Here is a 26,519-nt window from a genome sequence, read left to right on the forward strand (position 1 = left end):
TGAGTTCCCATGGTGGTCACCTCTTCCGCCTATACCGCCGTTGGAGTCTTGTTGGAGCTCTGTAAGCATGTCTGCCTGATGTGGGGCTCCACCGCAGGTTTTTCGTTTGGGGTTTACTCCCGTAGCCTTATAACTGCCAAGGTTAATCTGTAAGGCAGCGGGGCAATGGCTGGTAGGCGTCAGAATGTGTCCACATGCCAGTGGGCCTATGCGCCGTCCCTCTGGGGCCCACTGTTACTCCGAGATCCCCTGCTGGTCTAGCATGGGCCCACGAGGCACCCAGTGACCTAGTTACCGTATGTTGCCACGAGGAGGCACAGCAGGAGTCTTGATGGTGAAGAGGCTGTGTACTGGCAGGGGAAGACTTATGCAAGTTACTTCCCTGTTCGCCAAGAGGACTAGCCAGCGGCGGCAGCTGAAAGCGAAAAGGAGCAAGCAGTGCTTGCACCTTAACACTAACATAGTGCTGGTACACTAGACGCATTTCACCACCCTGTGTGCGACACATACACACACACATACACACACACACACACACACACACACACACTAATTGTTGACAAACTTGCTTCAGAAACCGTGAAAAATGGGGATGGATGAATAACAGTTTTGTGGCATATGAAAGAACTGTCAAAAGTCAGGGGCGGATCCAGGAATATCAAAAGGGGGGTCTAAGAAGTTGTGGGTGGGGGAACGTGGAGAGCAAACCGCCCCCACCCAGCTGGGGGCGGGGGGGCGTTGTATACCCGCAGGATTATTTTGTTACGTCTGATCAACATGATGGGCATTTTGAGATCATTTTGAAGCCACGTGCCCTTGACATTAGGAGATATTCTGAGGTCAAAAGAAATTACTTTTTTCTATTAAAAAATACCCGAGTACAAAACCTCATTAAAGAAAAAGTATTGGAATTTTCTGATGAACCGCCCCTGTTATATATGAATTTATCTATATACACGTTGCTTATTATCTTTATTCTGCGTTCCTCTTTTGTTTTATTTCATATAAGATTATAAATCCCTAATATAGTTATCATAACCAAAATCGGAAATAAATTTAACGAAACATGTCGTCAGATGGCCTCACTAAATCCTGGAGGAGTGATGGTTGGAGGGGAGGGGGGGGGAGTGAGAGAGGCTTGAGGCCACCATCGCTTTGGAGTGCGTCAGTAGTGTTCTAGGTATCGTGGGTGTAGGGTGTGTCAGTCTCTCCTCCTGAAAACGTGAGTGAAATACCTGCACATTATTTTATATATTTATTAATGTTAATTGTTTTTATAATTATGACACCAGTTAGCATAAGTACTGTACATTGAGTTAAAGTTTTATTTCATGCTCTTTGCTTGTGGAATGGGAGAAGCTGTCTGTCTGCCTGTCTGTCTGTACGGTAGTCTGTTTCTCTGTCTATCTATTTGCCTACTTGATTGTGTTTCTTTGTTTCTGTGTCTGTCTGTGTGCCTGTTCTGCTGTGTGTGTGTGTGTGTGTGTGTGTGCTAATATCAGTTAAAACTATCATCGAGGTCAATAAGTTATAGCAACACCCCCCCGTCTCTCTCTCTCTCGCTCTCTCTCTCTCTCTTTCAACCACACTTGGGAACTGGATTGATGACAAGCTATTCGTAAAATTGACACACACACACACACACACACACACACACACACACACTTTGAAGAAACATGTATTAGAAATAGAATGGTAAGGAAAATGAGCAGCGATAATGACAGCTGCTTAATTCTTGAACATCTGTCAGAGAAACTTGGTGTTACCTAACCTAACTTAACCTAACCTTACCTTACCTTACCTTACCTTACCTTACCTTACCTTACCTTACCTCACCTTACCTTACCTTACCTTACCTTACCTCACCTTACCTTACCTTACCTTACCTTACCTTACCTATGGATCACGTGAAGATTAACCCTATACCCAGTTTATTAGGGTAGGTTAGATTAAGTTAATTTAGGTTAGGTTAGATTAATTTAAGTTAGGTTAAGTTAAGCTAGGTTGGGTTATATTAAGTTAAGTTAGGTTGGATTAAGTTAAGTTAAGTCAGTGCAATATCAGTATAATTTTTCCCTCACCTACTTCTTACCATAACTCTGTGAGGTGTAAAGGATACGCCAGGCGCTTGTAATTGCAGGTGTGTGGGCAGGTGTATGGGCAGGTGTGTGTGTGTGTGTGTGTGTGGGAATGAGAGTGTGTGAGTGTGAAAGTGAGTGTGGTTGTGTGTGTGTGTGTGTGTGAACGCCCCCAGGCTCTTCACAGCAACACACACACACACACACACACACTTGAGAGGTAGAGAGCGTGGGCAGGTTGTTGGGTCACCCCTTCACACCTGTCTGACTCCCTCTACCATCTCTCTATTCAACTTTCATCTTGCCTCCTTCCCTTCCCTCCTTGCCCCTTCCCTCCCCTTCCCTCCTTGCCCCTTCCCTCCCTGCCCTACCCCACCTTGCCCCTCCCCTCTCATCGCTATTCCAACCTTACCCACGTTATCTCGTCCTACTTAACGCTACTGCACACGACCCCATCTCACCCCACCCCTTCCTCACCACCCCAGTCTGCTCCTCCTCAACCCCCACACTGCCCCTCCTCGCTCTAACCCTTTCCTCACGCCCCTCCTCGAACGAATCTGCCCCACCTCAACCCCTCCCCATCCACTATAATCACCCCCATAAAGAACGTGACATGGTTTATTTATTTACATTTTCTTTTTGAGGGGAAACTGATGTAAAGAAAATAACGTCTGTATCTTAAGGGTGTTGCTTTCTTCCTGTGCCATTTAAAGCCACTGTAAAGGTTCCAATGGTGCATAGTGGGGGAGGTTGTTGCTATGGAAGGCTGTCTGTCTGATTATCTGTCTGTCTCTGTGTCTGTCTGATGTTGATGAAGATTTTAGACAGTGTGTATATATGATTCTCCTCCTCTGTACTTTCTGTCTTCGTGTTTCCGTTTGCCCGTCCTTGCCCGTCACCGTCCATTCGTTCGTCCGTCACTCCGTCAGTCAGAGGCTTCTTATCAACGCGATACTTGGAACGAATATTTATAAACTGCGATGAAACTTAACTTGTGGAAGTAAACTAATAAAGTGGCGACAGGAGACAGAAGACGGGGGGACAGAGGCGGGCGACGGGGGGACAGAGGCGGGCGACGGGGGGACAGAGGACGGGCGACGAAAGGGTACAGAGTGGGGGTACAGAGAGGTGGGGGGACACTTGTAAATGACTCAAACTGTTACATTATGCCTGACCTTCACAAGCCGGTCAAGCAACAGCACAGACTGTATATAAAGTCCCTTGATGTTTCTGTTTATAAAGTCCCTTGATGTTTCTGTTTATAAAATCCCTTGATGCTTGTGTTTACAGTCACAATATGGCTGTATTCACAAACATCAAGGGACTTTATAAACACAAACATCAAGGGACTTTATAAACACAAACATCAAGGGACTTTATAAACATCAAGTACACCGTAGTCCAGCAGGTAGGGATTTGGCTCCTTGGTCCATCAGGGGCTGGTCCAGACACGGTCCAGCAAAACAACAAGGCCCAGACCGATTCAGGAGGCGAGGGAGGGAAACTGACCCACGCTCCTCGATTCACAAAGATTAGAACCTAGAATCTTTACTCGTAAATGGTGATGTGAGAATCTATCTGACTGATTCACTTCAGCTGTGCCACATTGTACACTCCTAAAGTAGTCAGTTAGGTTAGGTTAGGTTAGGCTAGGCTAGGTTAAGTTAGGTTAGGTTAAGTTAGGTTAGGTTAAGTTAGGTTAGGTTAGGTTGGGTTAGGTTAGACATAGCGAACTACTTGACATGCTGATTCAAACATTATTTTTCCCTGTCGTATCGTTGTGCAACACTGAAAGATGTCTGGCGTATGTATGTATGTATGTATGTATGTATGTATGTATGTATGTATGTATGTATGTGTGTGTGTGAACGCCATCAGACCACACAGTGACACAGGTGTAAGCATGCAGAAGTGTGTATGTTTGTAGGTCAGCGTGGAGAAGGTGTTTTTGTGAGGCTGTTGGTCAATTATGTTCTACAGGGCCATTATGTATACCATTCACCTGACGTCTCTCTCTCTCTCTCCCACACTCACTCTCACACACTCACTCTCACACACTCACTCTCACACACTCACTCTCACACACTCACTCTCACACACTCACTCTCACACACTCACTCTCATACACTCACTCTCATACACTCACTCTCCCACTCACTCTCCCACACACTCAACCACTCTTTGCTCACTCTCACACACTCACTCTCTCACACACTCACTCTCACACACTCACTCTCACACACTCACTCTCTCACACACTCACTCTCATACACTCACTCTCCACACACTCCCTCTCTCTCTCTCCCACTCTCACACATTCCTCCCACCTCCTCTCTCTCTCTCTCCTCTCCCCACACTCACTCTCCCACACTCGCTCTCACACTCACTCTCCCACACTCACTCTCACACACTCACTCTCCACTCCTCTCACACACTCTCCCACACTCACTCTCACACACTCACTCTCCCACACTCACTCTCACACACTCACTCTCACACACTCACTCTCACACACTCACTCTCACACACTCACTCTCATACACTCACTCTCCCACACTCACTCTCACTCTTAACCAACTCATATGACCCGTTGTGGTGGGCGTGCGGATATTGCCTCTTCTTGTTTATTACGGGATGAGATGTGATGCAAGAGAGAGAGAGAGAGAGAGAGAGAGAGAGAGAGAGAGAGAGAGAGAACAAATCTACATGTTGTTCTCTCCTTTACGTTATAGAACACCCCCCCTCTCTCCCTCCCGGGTATGTGGCGTCAAGGACCAGGGTTCGAATCTCCTACCTCGGTGGTGAAATTTGAGTCAAGTGCCTTAGCGCCACCTAGATCATGATAACCTATTCGAGTAACGGATGAGATAACGGGATAATTGATTAGCCAGTGAGGTGGTCCAGTTGTCCGGTCTTCCTGGGCGACTGTATTGATTCCTCTGTGTGTGTGTGTGTGTGTGTGATGAAAATATGATATATAATAACTAGGTGGGGAGAAGGTCATACTGCAGGGCATTTCAACAGAGTGACAGTGCAAAAAGGTAAGATTGGCTGGGAGTGAACACACTGGTTGATTACGAGTTGTTTATAATTTTTACAATGGTTGGGACTGGGCTGTTCTTATAGCGATCAGTACGCGCTCGTGTGGGCTAGATGCGGTTGTGGTGTCGAACAGCAATTAGCGGACGAGGGACCTCGGGTGGAAGCAGGAGCCGGTGTTGAAAATGGTGCAGAAGCTTCTCACCAAATTTGCAGATGAGATCATGGTGATGATCAGAGAGAGCCGAGAGGGTCAGTGTGTTGAGCTCTTCTTGATATGTGGAGTAGGAAGGGGAGAGAATAATCTTGCATGCCCTCTTTTGCACTTTTTCTAGGTGTTTACGTTGTGTGGCATTTAGGGAGGAAGACCAGGCAGGGAGGCATAAGTGAGCTTGGGAAGCATGGCTGTTGAGTAAACATGGAGGAGCTCTGGCGCAGGAACTCCGAGGGACTTGAGTCGGCGGAGGAGGTGGAGACGAAAACTGGAGGATTTGACAACTTCACTGACGTGTGTTTTCGAATTTAGTTTGTTAAACATAGTGACCCTAGGGAGCGCGTGTGTGTATGTGTGTGTGTGTCAACAATGAACCTCTAACCTTATATATGCACAAAAACAAACAGGTGTTTCGGGGGTAAGGTTTATGTCCTCACAACACACCTGAGGAGTTGTTTAAGTTCAGAGTTAACGAGAAGCTGTTTTTTGGGCCCCAACAGACACGCCATTAACATCTTAACACACACACACACACACACACACACACACACACACACACACACACACACACACACGGTTCCCAGGGCAATATTTCAGGGGGTCGACGATGGGTTGCGAAAATCTGGAAAAATGTAAAATAAATCAGGTTCCACTATGTCGACCTGGCAGAATAGAACTTTTCCTTCTTCCTTTTTTATCCTGACTTTGAAATCACTACCGGTTATAGTTATAGTTATGTTATAGTTAAGGGTATAATAAAGCAGGAAATAATTTAGGGAAGAAATGAAAAGTGCGGGTCAGGTTAGGTTAGGTTATCTTAGGTGCGGTTAAATTACGCAAGGTTAGGACAGGTTACTTTTAGGGTATGTTAGGGTTATGTTAGTCATGTTAGGTTATCCTAGGTGAGGTAACCTGAGAGAGAAGTGTTTCCTAATCTTATCCTTAGAAAGACTAATCCTTCCTATTTATATTTTACGCCTCACAATAAAAGTATTATAGTGAGGGGGATCTGGGGGGGCTGGGGGCTGGGAGGGGCTGGGTATTAGGAGGTTCAGTGAGCTCAGCGAGTGTATATGTAAAACTTCCTTCTTATCCATAACATCACTACTTCCCGACCGTCTGAAGTCACACACCAAACACCGAATCAAACAAACGGTAATTTATATATATTTAAGATGATATTCTTTCGCATGAGGCATTAAAGGTGAAAAAATTTATGGGATTATTTTTTAATACTGAAGGTGTATGTTTAGTTAGTACAGGGGGTATACACTTGTTTGTATTCATTCGGCATGGAAAATATACATAGAAATAGCAAGTGTTATTTTGACTTGTTTTTGCTATTATATTCATACGATATATACTACTAGTGTTGTATGGTGTATGATGAATTTCGTCTTCGCCTTCTGTCTTCTTTCGTCTCTCTCTCACTATCCTTCACCCTTTCAACCTCATCCTCGCCCTCCCTCCTCCTCATACCCTCCAACTTCCACCTTCCTGAATATCCCTTGATCTTCCTCCTTTCACACACACACCCTCCTTTCCTCCCCCTTTCCTTCCTCCCCTTTCTCACATATTCTCCTTTCCCATACACTGCCACATTCTCTTTCCCTCTCTTGCCTTTTCCATTTACCAATTCCTCTCGCTTCCCTCCTCCCTTCTCCTTCTCCTCTCTTCCTTTCCATGAACCTCTCCACCTCCCTCCTTCACACTCCAGTGTCTACTCCGTTACTCCTCCTTCACCGTGTAGTTCAAGGACCATTCACCTTATTCGTCGAGGTCACTGTCTGCTGCAGCTAGTTTTGATTTTTTCCTTTATATTCAAATATGAAAAAATAATAATAGTTAGTCATTAAATTCTAGTTTTTATTTATTCTATTTAATTCTCGTTTTTGCGGATTATGATTTTTATTAATTCTTGTTTTTCTTTAGTAAATACCAAACCTCCATTACCAAGAGACGATAAGAAGTTCGAATTAAGATTATATTAATCTTTGATTCGTTCATAATCGATTAAACTATTTGCACAGGTAAATGCCAGAGCCTTGGACTGAAGTGGCCTGATGTCACTATGTTAAGTAGAGCATCAGGATACTTATATAGTTGGGAGAGAAGGAGAAGGGAGGGAGGGGGAAGAGGAGAGGGGAAGGAGTGAAGAAGAGGAGAGACAGGAGAGAAAAGGAAGAAAGTAAGGATGTGGGGGTAGAGATAGTTGCTTGTTTTGTTAACATCACCTGAACGACCTTGAGGTGAGACAAACAGTGTGCGATGGATTCATGCCATCACCTCCTGAATGGTCAGGTGGGCTGGCTTACCTAACCTAACCTGACCTGACCTAACCTGACCTAACCTAACCTAACCTAACCTGACCTAACCTAACCTAACCTAACCTAACCTGACCTAACCTAACCTAACCTGACCTGACCTAACCTAACCTAACCCTATCTAACTGTTCCTATTTTTACCTGTAGAACCTTTATCTATCTCTATATATTATTTCTTATCTCTATATATCTCTAGGCATCTATTTATAGTTCTATCATATAAACTATCAACTCTCTATCTATCTATCTATCGATTCATCTATCTATCTGTCTCTGGCCCAATTTTCTCGTCTTTTCACTTACACTTTTATAATTTATCTCTCAAAAGATCAACTTAACTCTGCGGTACCAGTCAAACAACCTCCTTGGCATTTTATATACCCTCTCTCTCTCTCCTTTCCCACCGCCGTCACGCAGTCTCTTAGATCAGCTGTTTTTTTGTTTACAACCAGAGTACCGACCACCTCAACTTTGCCCATAAGAGAGTAATGCCATGCTGAAGGCATGATGGATGCTTTCTCCTCGGGCGTGTCTGTCGTAATGTTGTGATGTTGAAGACTGTCGGATCTACCAGAACATTAGACACCCCACCATACATACATACATACAGTTACATACATACATACATACATACATACATACATACATACATACATACATACATACATACATACATACATACATACATACATACATACATTAAAAACTGTCCTTTTCTATATCTACCTCGCCCTTCTTCATAATACGACACACAGGTATATTACGGCAGGTAAAACACGGGTGTGGAGGTGTGTGTGTGTGTGTGTGTGTGTGTGTGTGTGTGTAGCCGCAAATTAGGGTGGTGAAATGTCTAGTGTGGCAGCACAGGTTAGGAGTTAAGGTGCAAGCATTGCTTGCTCCCTCGCTGTCAGCTGCCACTGCTGACTAGCCTTGTGGTGAACAGGAAGCAACTTACAGCCTCTCTGCCAGTACACACCTCTTCACCATCAAGACTCCTGCTGCCTCTTCGTGGCAACACACGGTACTGGTTACTGGGCGCCTCGTGTGGGCCCAGGGCTAAACCAGCAGGGGATTATAGGAGCATCAGTGGCCCAGAGGGCCCAGCATAGGCCCCACTGGCATGTGGACACGTCCTGGCCCCTACCAACCACCGGGTCCATGTCTTTGCTGATTAACCTTGGCAGGTATAAGGTCATGGAGTAAACCTGAACGAAAAATCATGGGAGCCCCTGCATCAGGCAGACATGCTTACAGAGCTCCAACAAGACCTACCGGTGGCAGTGGGGAAGTGGAAGAGGTGACCAGTGACCACCATGGGAACCCAAAGTGGTCTACGCCCATCCTCCTACCCTGTTGGGAAGACAAGAGAACAAATGCCAGTATTCTTATGACACCAACTGAGGGAGCATCGAGGCTACCATTATCCATGAACAACTACGCTGACTGGCCATATCATCATGGACGACAGTAGACTGCCAAAGCAGCTACTTTACAGTCACCAACGAATAGAAACGTAACCTGGCGGGCAACTGAAAGGTATAAGGATAGTCTAAGACAAACTGAAAGTGCCAAATCGACCCCCCATTGGGAGACGATTTCCACACCATAACGCTTTGAGGAGCACCACGAAATGTCAAACTTTCGAGTTAGCCCGACTGTCAGAGCAGACAAGCGCCAACGCGGAAAGCGCGCTGCCGCCCTCCCGCAATAGATGTAGCCCCCACATGTGCAACTGTGATCGACCTGCAGGGTCCTGCATCGGCCTCTTTTAGTCACCCCAAACTCACCAACCTAGGGTGACATCCTTATAACTGTATCATTGTATCATAGCTGGATGATCGTCATACCGATTCTGGGTGACAGCAAAGAAGTAGTGTGTGTGTGTGTGTGTGTGTGTGTGTTTTTCTGATTTCAGCCACTGGGGTACATCACTGTGATCTTAACCCACATTCACCCTCAATTTTGGCTCCATCAGTGAGAAATCGACCTGTGGGGTCTCTTAATTTGCTAGCTGAGTGTATTAACCACCATATCATGGATTTGTGGTATGGCATTATATTAATTCTGATTTGAATTTTCTTTTATTTTTATTTTTTTAATGGGTACGGTAAGCAGAGAGGTTCCTTTCACAGTTATGAACAAAAAACACTGTACCATCCCATTCTGTCCACCATGAATCATTTTTCACGGTTCAAACTGGTGATGTATAATTGTCAGGAGCCTCATATCTCGTCTGTGTTTAATTAGTGCTAAGAAACCTTGCAATATTCGGCCACATTTCTGATGTTGCAAGAGATTTGAGACCCGCTATCTCAAGGTTGGAGCAGCATTCATCTCCTACGTCAGACCATGCAACTTGTCGTCCCCTCCCTCGGTCTCTACTTGCGCGCCAGCGCACCACGCCCTTCGCTCTGATTGGTCGACTCAGTGCTTGCGTAGTTGTTTTCATTGGCCATATTTGGTAAAATAGCGCTCGGTTACCAAAATAGTAGAACCTACGAAAAAAATAAAAAAATAGGGCCAGTTAGGAGAAATGATGAAGCAACTATTCTTCAGTGAGTTTTTAATGAATGTGAATTTTTCTCGTTAATAAATTATGTTGGTAATAAACGTTGTCGATGAATGATAACAAGGGTTAATATATAGCTCTTAACCTTGGCACGTAATAACATCAGCATTAATCTTTTATATATTTCTATTGTTCACCAAAGTAATTCTGTCTCTCTCCTAAAACGCGTGAGAATAATTCCTTTGTTCTCTCAGTTTTTATTAGTTCTCTCGGTCTTGTTCTCTCGGGGTGTAGGAGGCGAAGTTGAAACGCTGTACTTAATTTCTTTTTATATGAATTGTACCTGGTGTTGTTGTTGTGGTAGTTGTTATTGTTGTTTGTAATAGTTGTAGTTGTTGATGCTGTAGTTCGTAAAGGTTAGGTTAGGCTATGCATATGTGTTGAAGTTAGATTAGATTGCTAAGATTAAGCACTTCACTCAGGCCTCACGTTCTCACCAACATTGCTAATAATAATAATAATAATAATAATAATAATGCTGTAATAATAATAATAATAATAATAATACACACACACAATAATAATAATAATAATAATAGCCTCACAGTAACATTGGCCAGTGTGGTTAATCTCACTAAGCGTGAAGCAGAGTGTTTGATTGTCACCCACTCACCTGCTTCCTGCCCACTACCTGCTTGTCACCCAATTTCACCTGCTTCCCGCCCACTGCCTGCTTGCCGCCCACTGCCTGCTTGCCGCCCACCACCTATTTCCATTTAATCACGCATATTGACGTCACCTTTCTCAGAGAAACTCAACTCGTGAAATTCTGACAGAAAGGTGTGTGTGTGTGTGTGTGTGACTTAACCTAGACTTTCTAACTTTTGCTTTTGCTTGCAATTGCTTTTGTTCTCTCCGTTTCTCTGTCTCTCAATCTGACTCTCTCTCACTCTCTCTTCTTTTCTATCTCTCTTTTCCCTTCTTCTCCTTTGTTTCCCTGTCCATCTCCCTGTCTGATTCTCTCTGTGTCTGTCTCTCTCCGTCTCTCTGTCTCTCTGTCTCTCACGCCATCATGATATAACTTGTGTCTTGAGAGAGAAAGAACGAATGGCGTAATGACTGATAAACTGGGTGTGGGTGACTGGGTGGGTGTGGGTGGCTGGGTGGGTGTGGGTGGCTGTGGGTGGGAGGTGTTGAGTGGATGGTGAAGGGCGTGGCTGGGTGGTTAGTGTGGGGGTGGGGGTGTGGTTGGTGGTGGTGGGTCGAGCATAAGAAAGGGTAGGTTGGTGATTGTCTGGGTAATGGTGGTAGTAATAATGTTGCCAATGGTGGTAGTTGTGGTAGAAGGTTGAATGATAGTTGTAACTGATGATAATGGTAGTAGATGTGATTAGTGAAGAGAGTATAAACATTGAGGGTGGTAGTTACGATAGTGGTAGTAGATTGTTGTTGTACGTAACCACAATTAACAGGTGGTGGTGGAACAGTATTAGAAAGTACAGGTGAATTTAAACTAAGGTCACACAGGTAGGTAATTAGCACTGTACTGTTGACCAGGTATGGACCAGTGTACCCTGCATCACCCCACTCTCAACCCCCCTCCTCCCTCCTTCCCCTTAATGGTGTGTGGTGGCTCCTACCTGTTCGCCAGCCCCTCCCTCCTCCACACCTGAGTTGATCACCTGGGCTGGTGTGTTTGTGTCTGTCTGTGTCTGTGTAAATATGTCATGGGAACATCGCTCATGACTCGCAAATCTAATTACAGTCATCAGGTAGGAGAGAATTGTAGTATGTTGCATCATTTACCTCAGGTTATAATGCAGTGCAAGGTGTAGTGTCTGTAGCTTACCTGTACACACACAGAAGAGTTCATGATTTACATACGATTATTATATATCATTTACAGGTGATCTACAGGAATTTTACCACACAATTATATAATTTAGCATTACGTTCATTTGCTATACTGATTGTACTATAGTTTATTTAAAGTTTGGCTAGTGTAATGTATATGTGTTTTTTGTATGTATTATGTAAACCGCATATAATTTTGTATGTATTATGTAAATAGTATTTAATTTGCATTATATTTTTGCATTTACGGGTCAGGTTAGAGTGAAACTAACACAAATGAATACTTTTAGCATTTATTGGTATACTTCTTATCTATATTTACAAAGTACATTTTTAGTTTAGTTTGTATTTGAGAATTTAACTTGGATCAACTCGTATATAAATCATAACACGTGGGTTATCGCGTTCAACACAAAGGTTTTAATCCACAATGAGTGATACGATTTTGTTTTTATCCACAATGATTGATGCTATTATGCTTTTATCCACAATTAGTGATGCAATTTTGTTTTTATCCGCAATAAGAACATAAGAACATAAGAATGGAGGAAACTGCAGCGGACCTATTGGCCCATACTGGGCAGTCCTGTTTACACCCAACCCCTATTGCTCATATAAGCATCCAACCTATGTTTGAAGCTATTCAGCGTATTAGAGTTAATGATGATATTTGGTAACTTGTTCCATTCATCCACTACTCTGTTTCCAAACCAGTGTTTACCTATTTCCCGCCTAAATCTAAATTTGTCTAATTTAAAACCATTGTTACGAGTTCGCTCCTGGTTGGATAGTTTGAGTACCTTTGTAATGTCCCCTTTGTTTAGCCCTGACTTCCACTTGTACACCTCTATCAGGTCACCCCTCGCTCTACGTCTCTCGAGGGAGTGCAAATTAAGATGCTTTAATCTGTCTCTATACTCAAGGTTCCTAATGCCCGGGATTAGTCTTGTTATTCTCCTCTGAATTCTTTCCAAGGATTCTATATCCATTCTGTAATACGGTGACCAGAACTGAACTGCGTAATCCAGGTGTGGTCTCACAAGAGCAAGATACAGTTTTCGGATGACCTCGCTAGTCTTGTAACTAACACTCCTTTGTATGAACCCAAGTACTTTATTAGCCTTGTTACGAGCAAAAACACATTGTTTACTTGGCTTAAGGTTCCTACTTATCATTACTCCTAAATCTCTCTCGCAGTCGGATTTCTCTATAACATCGTTGTTCATCTGGTATCTGGTTTCCCTGTTTACATCTCCTATACTGAGTACTTTACATTTGTCCACGTTGATGCTATTTTATTTTTAAGATATCTAATTCCTTATAATCGTGTCTTGGCTATGTTCAGTGTCTCAAAAAAAATGTATACAAACACACTTAATTATTATTGTTATACTTCTCAAATAAATACATAAAGATTAATTAAGAAGAGGGTAATACTAAGGTGTACTCATATAGCCATCACATTAATTATTTATTATATATATTTTATCTTATTTTATTAGTGAACGTATTTTTGTGAGAATTATAAATGAAGGAGTGTTTACACTTTTTGGAGAATATGTAGATGCTGTTTTGTTTTCGTCTATATGTACGTCTTTGATGGAGTCTGGTGTTTATTGTTTAGTGTCACGTTAGGTAAGGCTGCAGGTGCCGGAAAAGCTCCACTCCAGTTTAAGATCTTTGAAGGTCTGGTGGGGGTTTGGTGGAGCAAACAATGGGTGGGGTGGGCGTGAGAAAGAGGGAGGGGTGGAGGTGAGGGGGGATTTTCTCGTCTCAGTGACCTTCCCACGCCTTCATACCCACCACATCACTTGGTCACGCCCCACTCTTACTCTTTCTACACTCCCAACCCCCCACGGTCACTCCTCACGCCCATATTTGACACCCAAGTTACACTCCTATACTGGACACCCACGGCATACGCCTATACGAAACACCCATGTATATATATATATATATATATATATATATATATATATATATATATATATATATATATATATATATATATATATATATATATATAATGAAAACAATTATATTCATGAATTGGCAACTCAACTACAACCACAGCTGCCACAATATTCTCACATCAAATTCTCTTCATTATTTAAACAAATATAAGAACATTTGGAAACTTCTCATGACCTTAAATAACAATGAACAGTTTATTATAATAAAAATGTTATCTTTGGTTTGTTTAATATTTATCCTGACAGTAATACAGCCGAAAACAGATCCACCAACCACCTTTACACACAGCCTTCCTTCACCAAGCATTGCCAGGTAAACTTGCGAGCACGAGACCCAGGGTGGGGTCGGTGCATCTTTGGCTGACTGTACATACCGAGTAATTAACAAACAGACTACACGAAGCATCCTTAAAACACAAACGATAATAAATAATATGGAATAATCACAGGTAACAGATGACCAACCGGGTCAGAGGAAGGGAACCAAGTGACCAGCCATACGATCACACTCAGCACTATGACTTGATTCGAACTACCCATGAGCATTACCTGCTTTAGATACAGAGAACAAACCTAACACTCAACAACACAGTTCCAAGAATCACTGGACTGGAATATAAACCCCTGACGTGTTTAGTGGTCATTAACCATCTTCCTATTTCATCCGTGTTACTGTCATCTAACCTTTCCAAAATTAACTTTAGTTGATTTCTAGCCAAACTCTCTCTCCTCCTGGATATTTCTACTGCGTTTTCTGTGTTCACGTGAAAGTCTAGTGTGTTTATGAGTGAGGTGCATGTTGCCTAAGTGCTGGATATGAGAATTAGGGGATATCAGATGCGCTACCACCAAACATTCTACCATTTGTGTCATCTGGGGATTTAAGCATTTGTCTTGTGGGGAGTCTGGTGTTGCTGCCTGTCTCTCTGTCTGTCTGTCTGTCTGTATGTATCTCTCTCTCTCTCTCTGTCTGTCTGTCTGTCTGTATGTATATCTCTCTCTCTTTCTCTCTCTCTGTCTGTCTGTCTCTCATTACCAACACAATTTAACACAAATATCCGTCGTCATGGTAACTTAAACAGTTGATTTTGCCTTCCTTTCTCCTCCCCCTTGTAATGCTCTTTCTCTTGCACGGTGTGTGGAAAGTGGATGCATACCTTTCCCACACACACACACACACACACACACACACGCCTCATTATGTATGTGTAGATGTGTGAGTGTGTGTGCCTGTCATCTCTGTGTGTGTGTGTCCGTGTGTGTTTACATATACTCCTAACAATCATAATAGTGTTTCGTTTCATTATTCCTATTATTATTATTATTATTATTATTATTATCTTATTCATATAATCTCTCTATTTATTCTCTTATTTAAATTTCTCTTCTTCATTCGCTCTTTAATCATTTCTCGTTATCGAATTTCTTCTTCGTAATTATTATTGTTTTTAGGTATGTCTGATCTTCCATTCTCTTAAGGTCTGTTATTCCTTTTTTTTCGTCTTTTAATTTATCTTTTCGTCCTTGATTCGTCCGTTTATTGACATCTGATATTTATTCGTCTCGCTAGTTCCCTTTTCTTTTGCGTTTCCTGTTTCCCTTCACTTTTATCAGCCTTCTTCCTTGTTCTGTCTTTATTAATGATTTTCTTTTCTCTACTACTACTACTACTACTACTACTACTACTACTACTACTACTACTACTACTACTCTCTCTCTGTAATGAGATACTGGGTGGCGGGTGTGGTAGGGGGTGGATACTGGAGGCTAGGCTGAGTGCTGGGTGCTAGTTGCTAAGTGCTAGGGATAGGTTGCTAGGTTCTGAGTGCTAGGTAATGATTTGCTGAGTGCTGGGTGCTAGATACTTAAGTAAACTTTCTCATACCCAAAAGCCAGTTAATAATGTACTTCAGTCACTTCCCAGTTAGTACTTAAGCACTTTCTTATGTGATTCATGAAATAAATAAACACTAGACACCATTTATTAACTATTTATGAGCTAAGGATGTTTGTTTTTTTAAGTTTAAGAATATATTATGAAGAATAAAATTTATTTGTGTCTTTTCGAAATTCGTCTTGGATTTGGTGCGTTTATGAGTTGAATTGCTGTCAGAATCACTTTCTAGCACAGCCTTCCTTTACCTGGAAGCAGATAACCTCACCGTGTTACCTGAGGTGGCGAGGACAGGTGGACCAGAGAGAGACTTGTGGAGCAGGACGTCGAGTGTGTGTTAACCTAGCGGGTGTGTTTTTATGCCTCACGATATATAAACATTCAGTCACTTTGTACACACACACACACACACACACACACACACTGTCCACACACACACACACACACACTGTCCACACACACACACACACACACTCACAAGGAACCTTCACCTCAAACAGGAAACCTCTGATTTCAACGGTTCAGCAGGCAACAGTGTATATGCACACACACACACACACACACACACACACACACACACAATAATTACAGCCACGATAACCTTTAGAAAGAGAGAAATAAGTTAGCAGGAAAATGAAGGAGGTCAACCACCCTTGAGGGACACCAAGCTGGGTCTGTTTTGCTGGGCTCGACACCTCAAAAAAAAAAATATCTTATTATCTCTCCCAAACTGACATATAAACTTTAATTAAAAAAAATAAAATAAATAGTTATTCTTAAAGGTTCTTACATTATATTTAAACACAAGCTTATGATATATAAACGTATCTGAATGGGTTAGACTATGACACATCCTGTTGTGGAAAATACTCTCATTTCTTGATCTAATTTAGACTTTAATCTTTTAAGGATGATTGTTTAACCCTTTGATGTTGATGATGATGATGATGATGATGATGATGATGATGATGATGATGATGATGATGATTGGTTAACCTGTTGTCGGTAATAATTTAACCCTTTGAGGACGATGGTTTAACCCTCCGGGAATCAATGGGTTAGGTTAGGTCAGGAAGGTTTGGTTAGGAAGGTCTAGTCAGGAAGGTCTGGTTAGGAAGGTCTAGTCAGGAAGGTCTAGTCAGGAAGGTCTGGTTAGGAAGGTCTAGTCAGGAAGGTCTAGTCAGGAAGGTCTTCCCTCCTCACCCTCCACCTTCCCTCCTCTACCCTCCACCTCCCCTCCTCACCCTCCACCTCCCCTCCTCTACCCTCCACCTCCCCTCCTTACCCTCCACCTTCCCTCCTCACCCTCCATCTCCCCTCCCACTCCTCCCTCCACCTCCTCCCTCCCCTCCACCTCCCCACCCTCCACCTCCCCCTCCTTACCCTCCACCTTCCCTCCTCACCTCCATCTCCCTCCTTACCTCCACCTTCCCTCCTCACCCCACCTCCCTCCTCCCACCTCCACCTCCCACCTCTACTCCATCTTCCTACTCTGCCCTCCACCCCTCACCCTCCACCTTCCCTCCCCCACCTCCCTCCTCCACCTCCTCCCCACCACCTTCCCTCTCCCATCTCCCCTCCCCCACCTCCCCCCTCCACCTCCCTCCACCTTCCCTCTCCCCTCCATCTTCCCTCCTCCCCCTCCACCTTCCTCCTCACCCTCCATCTCCCTCCCACCCTCCACCCCTCCTCACCTCCACCCCCTCCTACCCTCCATTTCCCTCCCCACCCTCCCACCTCCTCCCTCACCCTCCACCTTCCCTCCCACTCCATCTTCCCTCCTCACCCTCCACCTTCCCTCCTCACCCTCTACCTTCCCTCCTCTACCCCTCCATCTTCCCTCCTCACCCTCCACCTTCCCTCCTCACCCTCCATCTTCCCTCCTCTACCCTCCACCTTCCCTCCTCACCCTCCACCTTCCACCTCCCCCCCTCACCTGAGAGACAGACAGACACAGACAGAATTAATACGGGCGGCGTCATATAGGCCTCACCATGCACTAGCTATATATTGACACGGGTAGAGAATTCAGACACCATCGTCGTCATAGTTGCTATCATCGTTATTTGTCGTCACTATTATCGTCATCGTCGTTCTTTTAGTCGGAAGAATCGTCTCAATATTTCGTCTATTAAAACATTCGTCGTGGGTGAGAAAAAAAATGGTCTATGACGAATTATACTAATTATTAGATGAATTTAATGAATCGATACGGTACGATATTTCTTCCCTGGTGTGGCAGCGGAAACAGAGACGATAAGAGCGATATATTTTTTTGTTTAAATTGATAACTAACGACGCGATATATGATACATAAAATAATAATACAAATAATATATATTTTATAGTTACTTAAAAAATTAAACTGATTTGTTTTACATAGACGAGGAATATTAACTGCAAATTTCATCTCAATTTTAATCTACTTTGTGTTACGGAGATAAAAACTATCGAGTGTATGAAGATAAATACAGCCAGCAACAGAAACCAATGCAACATAGAACTTATAGATGTCAGCAAAGCCTTCGGACTCAAATACAAGATCATCCAACTTAACATGCTACCTAACATCACGGCTCTCCTCTGTAACTTCCTTGACAACAGACACTACAAACTCACCATAGACAACTACATAAGACAAAACTTCACCCTCTACAGTGGAGTACCCCAAGGCAGCAACATATCACCAATACTATACACCATATATACAGCGGACATGCCCAAACCAAGAAACTCAGAGTACATACCATATGCAGATGACGTAACTTAAATTATACAATACCCAGGGAAATCTAAACAATTGATGGCAATCAGAACAAACACGCAAAAACTAAAGACCCTACCCAATCATGGTCAACAATCAAAATATACCATCTGCAGAAAATGGGAAAGTCCTTGGCCTCAAAATTACAAGAAATGCCATACTCCCACATATCAAAGAAAGAATCGCATTAGACAAGACTCAACTAACTAAATTCAGAAGATTCCGTTAACTTAAACACCAGTACACAACTACGCCTCTATAAAGCACTAGTCAGAACACACCTGGAATATCCCCCAATTCCACTCAACACAATAACAAAATCAAATATACTCAAAATACAAGCAGTTCAAAACATAGCCCTCAGAAGAGCAGCAAAACTCAGACCGCCATATACAGAAAATTCCAGCGAGCTACACACAGAACATAACCTAACCACGATCAAGATCAGAACACACAATGAAGCATTAACAATATGGTATAAAGTACACGGACTGGAAGATCCCATATTACAATAACTAATGCAAGAAGACATTACCACAACACACAGTTAGTGGAAATGCTGACGTAACAGACATAACCCCTTCCCCGCAAGGTAGATAGCCCCACCTGCTATCAAATCTTCCACTTTACTTCCCACTGCCTAACTTTACCTTCCTCCCACACCGTCTTCCATCTCCTCAGCAAACGGTTCCCTTCTCTCCATTTCATCAATCATCATCAAATAAATAAGGTTTTTTTTTATTTTAAGGGACAAATATAATGAAAAGGTAACGAATGCTGAAAGGAGATAGAATGGAGATGAGAGTGAGAGAACAAGAGAGATAGGAGAGACAAATGGAGAGACAAAACATAGATGGGTGGAGTCTGGCAGTGTCGGGTGTAGCCTTGAGAAATTATAAGGTAAATCAGGCGAGGTAGCAACTAGTGATGGAGAGAGAGATAGAGAGAGGAGGAGAGAGACAAAGAGAGAGAAATTATGTCTCTTGGCGATGGATATAATTTGATTCATATGTGTAGAGATAGAGAGAGAGAGGAAGACAGACAACCCACCTTGAGGTACCTTCAGTCAGGTGTTAAGCTCCAGTTCTTGGCCTTGGTGAGTCCTGCCAAGCCTTCCCCGGGGCATGAGCCATAAGTTACAGACAGACAGACAGACAGACAGAGTGAGAGACGGGAATAATAACAGTGAGAGAGAGAGAGAGAGAGAGAGAGAGAAAGGATTTATATCAAGAGAAATAAAGAAACAGAAAAGGAAAATATGACCATAAATCGAGAGAAACACCATAAGAGTTAGAGAAAGAAAAGTACACACACACACACACACACACACACACACACACACACACACACACACACTCACTCACACACACTTGGTACACAATTATCACTCTGGGTTTTGAAGTTGCAGAAAAACTCTTCTTCTTCCCTGCCTACGCGTTCTTCCTCTTCTTCCTCTTCCTCCCTATGTCCAGAGGGCTCGTGTGGCCAGGCATATCATCATGCCCACACGTGTCTCGGAAACGCCCGTTAAAGGAAGACCAAGGCCGCGAGTGTTCCCATGTCCAGGCGTGCCTTGGAGATGGAGTTCACGATGGCTATGGAAATGTAGTTGGAAAACCCTTATCAGAAGAATCCCCATGTCCATACTTGTCCTGGAAATGTCCAATCAGCGTAAAAGACCAATAAAACAGTGTGTCTTTGAGTCTATACATGTCTGGAAATGTAAATGTGGAATATAAAAAAATTAATGTATGTCCTTTAGATGTATTTCGGGGTGTCTCCATGTCAACGAGTCCTGGTGCCGTTATAGAGGGAAGTCCAAGCCAGTCAGGGGTATTTCCGCGTCCAGACTCGACCAGAAGTACAGGTTAGGATAGAAAGGGGACTGGTAGGGGTTCAGACAGTTGGAGTCACCTTGTAGGAAGAGGCGTCAATCAGGGTCACAGCGCCTGGGAATGTTATATGTTGATTGGAGCTCATAATTAACCAGTGGTCATGTTAGGTGGTGTGTTTAAGTATGTGTGAGAGAGAGAGAGAGGAGGGGAGTTGATCTCTATTGGTGTTCATCGGCTGATATTGTAATACCTGTTTGACGACATATCTGGCCCTCTGGTGGTGATTACTTGCATTATCACCTCCTGGGTTTTTTTTTCGACACACCTCCCTTCTCCTCCTCTCCCCTCCCCTCCCTCCTCTGTTAAGTTGCTGTTGCCAAGTGATAGACGCTGCTGTAGCGTCACCTCGCTCAAGGAGGAAGAAATAGACGATTCGTTACACGGGGTTAGACTTGACCACCTGATGAAGCTAGACAGACGAAACCCAGAACCACTCCTAGGCCTAAGACAGGTTATGGTTCTTGCTGGTTCTGTTACTTCTGGGTGGTTCTACTTGTTCTATTACGGTTCTGTTTGATGTTTGTGGTTCTTTACTGTCGTCTCCCTGCTGTTGACTTCTGCTTGCTGATGAAGTCACTGTTGATGAATCTAGTTTCATATCTTCATTGTGACAGTTCTTGGGCATGCTTTTAATGTTGGTTTTCTTGCATTTAAACAAATAGAAGCATTACACACACACACACACACACACACACACACACACACACACACACACACACACACACACACTTGGGACACCCACGCCAGAGCTGAGGACCATCTACAACGCCTTTATTCTCCCCAAACTATCGTATGCGTCACCAGCCTGGTCGTCTTCTCTCAACTCCACCCAACAACGTCAGCTAGAGAAGGTACAGAAAAGGGCCTGCAGAATCATGCTCGGCGCTGACTACTCCGGTTACACCAACGCTCTCTCCACCCTGGAAATGCCATCCCTCAGTGATCTCCACCACCAAGCACTGGAAAGGTTTGGCAGCCAACTATTGCACCACCCTCGTCATCGCCACCTCCTGCCACCGGCAGTCCCCCACCCACCTCGCGCAGTCCGCCACTTCAACAAAATTCAGTCCATAAGAGCCCGCACTGATGGATATAAGAATAACACCATCCCATCTATTGTTAAAATAATAAACAACTCCTGATTTATGTAATGTACAGCCCTGTAAATGTATTGAACGCATATCATTATGTCTAAATCACATGTAAGTTTGTATATTTTCAGCCACCGTGTGCAACTCTATTAATAAACCGTTTATTATTATTATTATTATTATTATTATTACAGAGGCACAGTACAGCTCTCTCTCTCTCTCTCTCTCTCTCTCTCTCTCTCTCTCTCTCTCTCTCTCTCTCTCATCATTAACACTGCTACCGACAAGAGAGACTGGCCGTACCAGAGACCCAAGGTCGGGAGAAGGTTGTGATGGGTTGAGAGAGAGAGCAGAGATAAAGTAGAGATAGCAGAGAAAGAGGGAGAGAATGAGAAAGAGAAGAGCTCATTTGATTAGTGAATATTATCATACATTGTATAAAAGATTCCATGCCATTTACCTGGGTTTTACCTGTACAGATGATGTTAACAGGTGTTCTTTCCTTATCCAGAGTCGATATGATGACCCAGCAGCAGTTAGTGGCGGCAATTGTAGTGGTGCTGACGGTGTGTACGTCGTGGGGTGGCGGCGAGAAAATTCCAACACCTCTGATGTATGAGTTAGGATCCCTGGAGGCTGCTGAGGTGCCAGTACCCGACCCACGCTCTGCCTCCCCACGCACCGCCACCTTCATCCCCGCCTCCAGTTTCATCAACGCCGGCAAACAGTCCCAGGCCCCTGTGAGTTGAGACGCTGGTAACTGGTAACTTCCAAACCAAACATAACCCAACCCAAAGTAACTACACCTAACCTACACCTCACCCAATATGATCTGAACTAGCTAGGCCTATCTCTAGATTTCTAAGGTAAAATCCCACTTTTCCCCCTTGAGTTACGGTATAAAATCTCTCCTCAGAAAATCCCGCTCTGTGCATCATTAACTCACATAGGTCAGGAAAGATGGGATTTTTAGTCTATTTAGTGAGGATTTCTCTTGGTGTTATTCTGTGTCTTTTATCAGTGTTCCCAGATACACATCAATCACATTTATAAACCACAAAGAGATGGCAGATATTACCAAGTGCTGTGGGAAATTTGGGCTGCAACTGTACCAGCCACATGTGACAATTGTACCATACTTGACCTTAGAGCAACTCAGCCTGTTTGGTTAGCAAGAGTACATACCAGTGATAAGTTACATTTCAAAAAGTAAGAGATTAAACTAGAAATGTATGTACAGTACTACTTCAAGTGTACAGTACTACCTCAAGTGTACAGTACTACCTCAAGTGTACAGTACTACCTCAAGTGTACAGTACTACCTCAAGTGTACAGTACTACTTCAAGTGTACAGTACTACTTCAAGTGTACAGTACTACCTCAAGTGTACAGTACTACCTCAAGTGTACAGTACTACCTCAAGTGTACAGTACTACCTCAAGTGTACAGTACTACCTCAAGTGTACAGTACGTGACAATTGTACTTCATCCCCGAACCACTCTTCCTCTGGGCAATGTGTAGTATCTAGATTGATTTTGTATTAAATATATGTACCGTACAGCCCATGAGAGTACCTGACAGGTGTGTTGTTGTGTTGCAGGTGGAGAACGAGATCGGAAAGAGTCCATGTCCCCGAGGCACCCGTGGCGTCGCCTGTAGGGAGGAGCTGGCCCAGAGTGCCCTCACCTGCACCTCAGGTAACCCTTCACACATGCTGTACAGGCTTTAAAGGATATTTGCAGGACCTTCTCAGATCATTGAATACAATACTTATTTCAATACACTGATTCCTCAATCTTTCTTTTTACGCATACATTAATTTATATAAAGTGTATACTAGATATTACTTTAGCAAAATGTTTAACCTGAGCTTCTTTTCAAACGTAGGTAAAATATCACTTACAGGTACAGTACAGTGCTTCTTTTATGGGGATATATCCTATCGGACTCCAGGAGTGTTTCGGTATTTCTAGTTTAGAAGCCAATATGTTTCTTGTTCATGTTGTGTGATCTCAGTGATCTGTTATACCATCGCTGATAACTGTACCTGCCTGGGGTGTTGGTGTTACAGGTAAAACACCTTACATCAGCTTACCTGGGTGGTTTTATGGCCTACGAAGAATATTGTAATGTTTATAAGGTAACCTTCTTTAAGACACAGTACTTGTCTGCTGTGAAACCAGGCATATTGAAAAGTGTGAATATTTGAAGACAATGCTTAGTAGTTTATTGAATATACTCAGACTGTAACAGGTTCTAACTAGGGACACTTGCAGCTCCCTAAGCTGCCAGGATTAACATCTTTGGAGTAGTTGTGACCTCATTCAATAATCCACCAGTGAATGTTATGACATCAATAATGTGTAATAATGCTGATCTAACTTTCTGCCTCATTTACACACAACTGCAGGGTCTCGGTTGTTTCTCTTACTATTGACAACACAACATACATATATTGTTTCTCACTTTTGATTTTTTTTTCATTTTGTATTTCTTTATGGTTCTATTATTATTATTATTATTAGTAGTATTATTATTATTATTATTATTATTATTATTATTATTATTATTATTATTTACATTTTCGCCCCCAGGCCCCGATGTGGGCCAGTGACCTGTGCCCGGGTGGGCTAATCCCCTAAAAAAAAAATATATATATATATATATATATATATATATATATATATATATATATATATATATATATATATATATATATATATATATAATAATATTAAAATATCTCTTAAAGTCCAGAACTACACCAACACTGATGCATGTTTAAGAGCCCGTGTTTGTCGGGGACCTGTCAGCAGTGTGCAACAGACCACCTGACTGGTCTATAAGCTAACAAGTGCAGACAAGGTTGATAAGTGAACGCGTGAGTGAATTGCACAACACCTTCACGAGTGTTTCTGGGAAGCTGCACCAAGTTTACAAAAATGAAAATACTATTTATTAAAAAAAATTTCTCAACCAGCTTTTAAGGTGACTATCAAGTAGAAAAACCTTAAAATATTAACTCAAAAGACTAAATATAGTAACATAAACATTCCTATAAAAACAAGTAATTGGGTAAACATTTTAAATAATTACAAGGAAAAAATTACACTCATGAGGCTTGTTTGTCAGACAGCGAGGGTAGTGTTTAACGGTACAATTCCCAACAAATAATTATATTATTCACTGGCTGCTCACCTTGGCACTGCGAGTTTTGTTCTGACTTCATGACATTTCAGTAACTCTTGAGACACGCACACACACACAAAAACATTCTCCTGCAACACTAATGAATCCTCCTCTGGGTTGTGTTGAAGAGGTCAAGATGGACGTGAACTTGGTGGACCAGCTGCCCAGTTATTCCACTTTTTTTTTCTCACTAAATCTATAATTACTCAGTAGAATTGTGAACGTTAATAACATATATGACTAAAATTATTATGTGTATTCCTGGACCTGTTTACATTCGACAGAACGAAACTTGCGATTGTAAACATATTATAGAATCAAATTAAAACAATATTAAAACAAATATCTCAAAGATAATAATTATATAAGCCTCTGTAAACACTCTAGTGAAGGGGACTGTACTTTTCTTTATCTCTTAACTAGGAACGATAAAATGCATTTAACTCTTTGTGTAGGATGACTGAATCGCAGGGGTACAGTGTCATTGTATTCAAGAGGAGTTTTTATCATATTCAAAGGGATAAAAGACATTGTATATAATGAATTAAATATTGTAAGTCATACTCAGGGGTAACGTCATCATACTCAAAGGTAAAATCGTTGTTCTCAGAGGTAAAGTTGTTGTACTCAGGGGTAAAGTCATTGTACTCAGGGGTAACGTTGTTATACTCAGAAGTAAAGATATCTTACTCAATGGACAGATTCACAGTACTCAAGTGAAAGGTATTGCACTCAAGGGGTTAATTAACTCCAAAATGTCGCCATTCTACCTTAAAACATCCTCATTCTAACCCAAAATGTCTTCATTCTATTCCAAAATGTCATCATTTTACCTCTATTTCTACTCACTCAGTGCTCCCCATTGTACTTGCTTCCTCATCACTACAAGTGTCTTCCATTCCCTCATAGATACGTGTGAACAGTGCCGGCAAGGTTGCTCCAACATTTCCTCATCAATGTGGCCAACTTGCTGCCGAGACCACTTCCACTGCTGCCGCCAGCTGGCCTCCGCCTGCCAGCAGTGTAACAACCCTCAGCTGATCCCCTTCTGCACCACTGCCTTCAAGAAATGCTTCTGAACCTCCAGCACCGGATGAAGAACTCAATATGAAATGAGTTTGTCTTAAGAGCTTTTATAAAGTTTATGTGCATTCCAGAGTGCAAATACAGAGGACTTAATAGTGGCTTTGCTTGAGAACTTTTGTGAATACTTCTGAATCCAGGTGTAGATACAAAGGAGTTTTCTCTTATACGTAGGATTCCTTAGATGCGGTTTATTGTGAGACTACTGACTCGCCCAGAATGTGTGACCACCTGCGAAGTTACTGAGCTGCATGATAAGTATCCACAACATATATACTGTATGAATGAATGCATAATATGGTAGATTCTCCTAAGAAAAATGATTATAATTTAATATACCTATACGTGTAATCTGTATATTAATGATAATATTATTTCTGTATGTCCCCTTGACAATTGGCATGTTTATTTTGCTAATTGTCAGCTGATAAGGGAGTGAAAAGTATAAGACTTGTAGCATCTGCTTGATAATATATTTATGTACTGTATTATATTAATAGTAAGATGTCCTCCCATGGCACAGAGAATATCCCTTAATATACTTACAATATTTCAATGCACTTTGAAAAGCTTCTCACGTTTGTAGATGCCCCCTTGTGCCTTCTACACAC

The 26,519-nt window shown here is 42.5% G+C and overlaps 1 protein-coding gene across 1 annotated transcript; it reads left to right on the top strand.

Annotated features, from left to right (window-relative positions):
- The first annotated feature begins 1,137 nt into the window (after window positions 1-1,137).
- LOC121862460 lies at window positions 1,138-26,396 on the top strand. Its single transcript, XM_042360760.1, has 4 exons — window positions 1,138-1,222; window positions 22,147-22,375; window positions 23,237-23,333; window positions 25,735-26,396. Exons 2-4 carry the CDS (start codon window positions 22,154-22,156, stop codon window positions 25,902-25,904), a joined length of 489 nt encoding a protein of 162 aa, XP_042216694.1. The 5' UTR covers window positions 1,138-1,222; window positions 22,147-22,153; the 3' UTR covers window positions 25,905-26,396.
- The last annotated feature ends 123 nt before the right edge of the window (window positions 26,397-26,519 follow it).

The sequence above is a fragment of the Homarus americanus genome, unplaced genomic scaffold (assembly GCF_018991925.1).
Source record: "Homarus americanus isolate GMGI-L3 unplaced genomic scaffold, GMGI_Hamer_2.0 scaffold31037, whole genome shotgun sequence".
Classification (NCBI taxonomy): Eukaryota; Metazoa; Arthropoda; class Malacostraca; order Decapoda; family Nephropidae; genus Homarus; species Homarus americanus.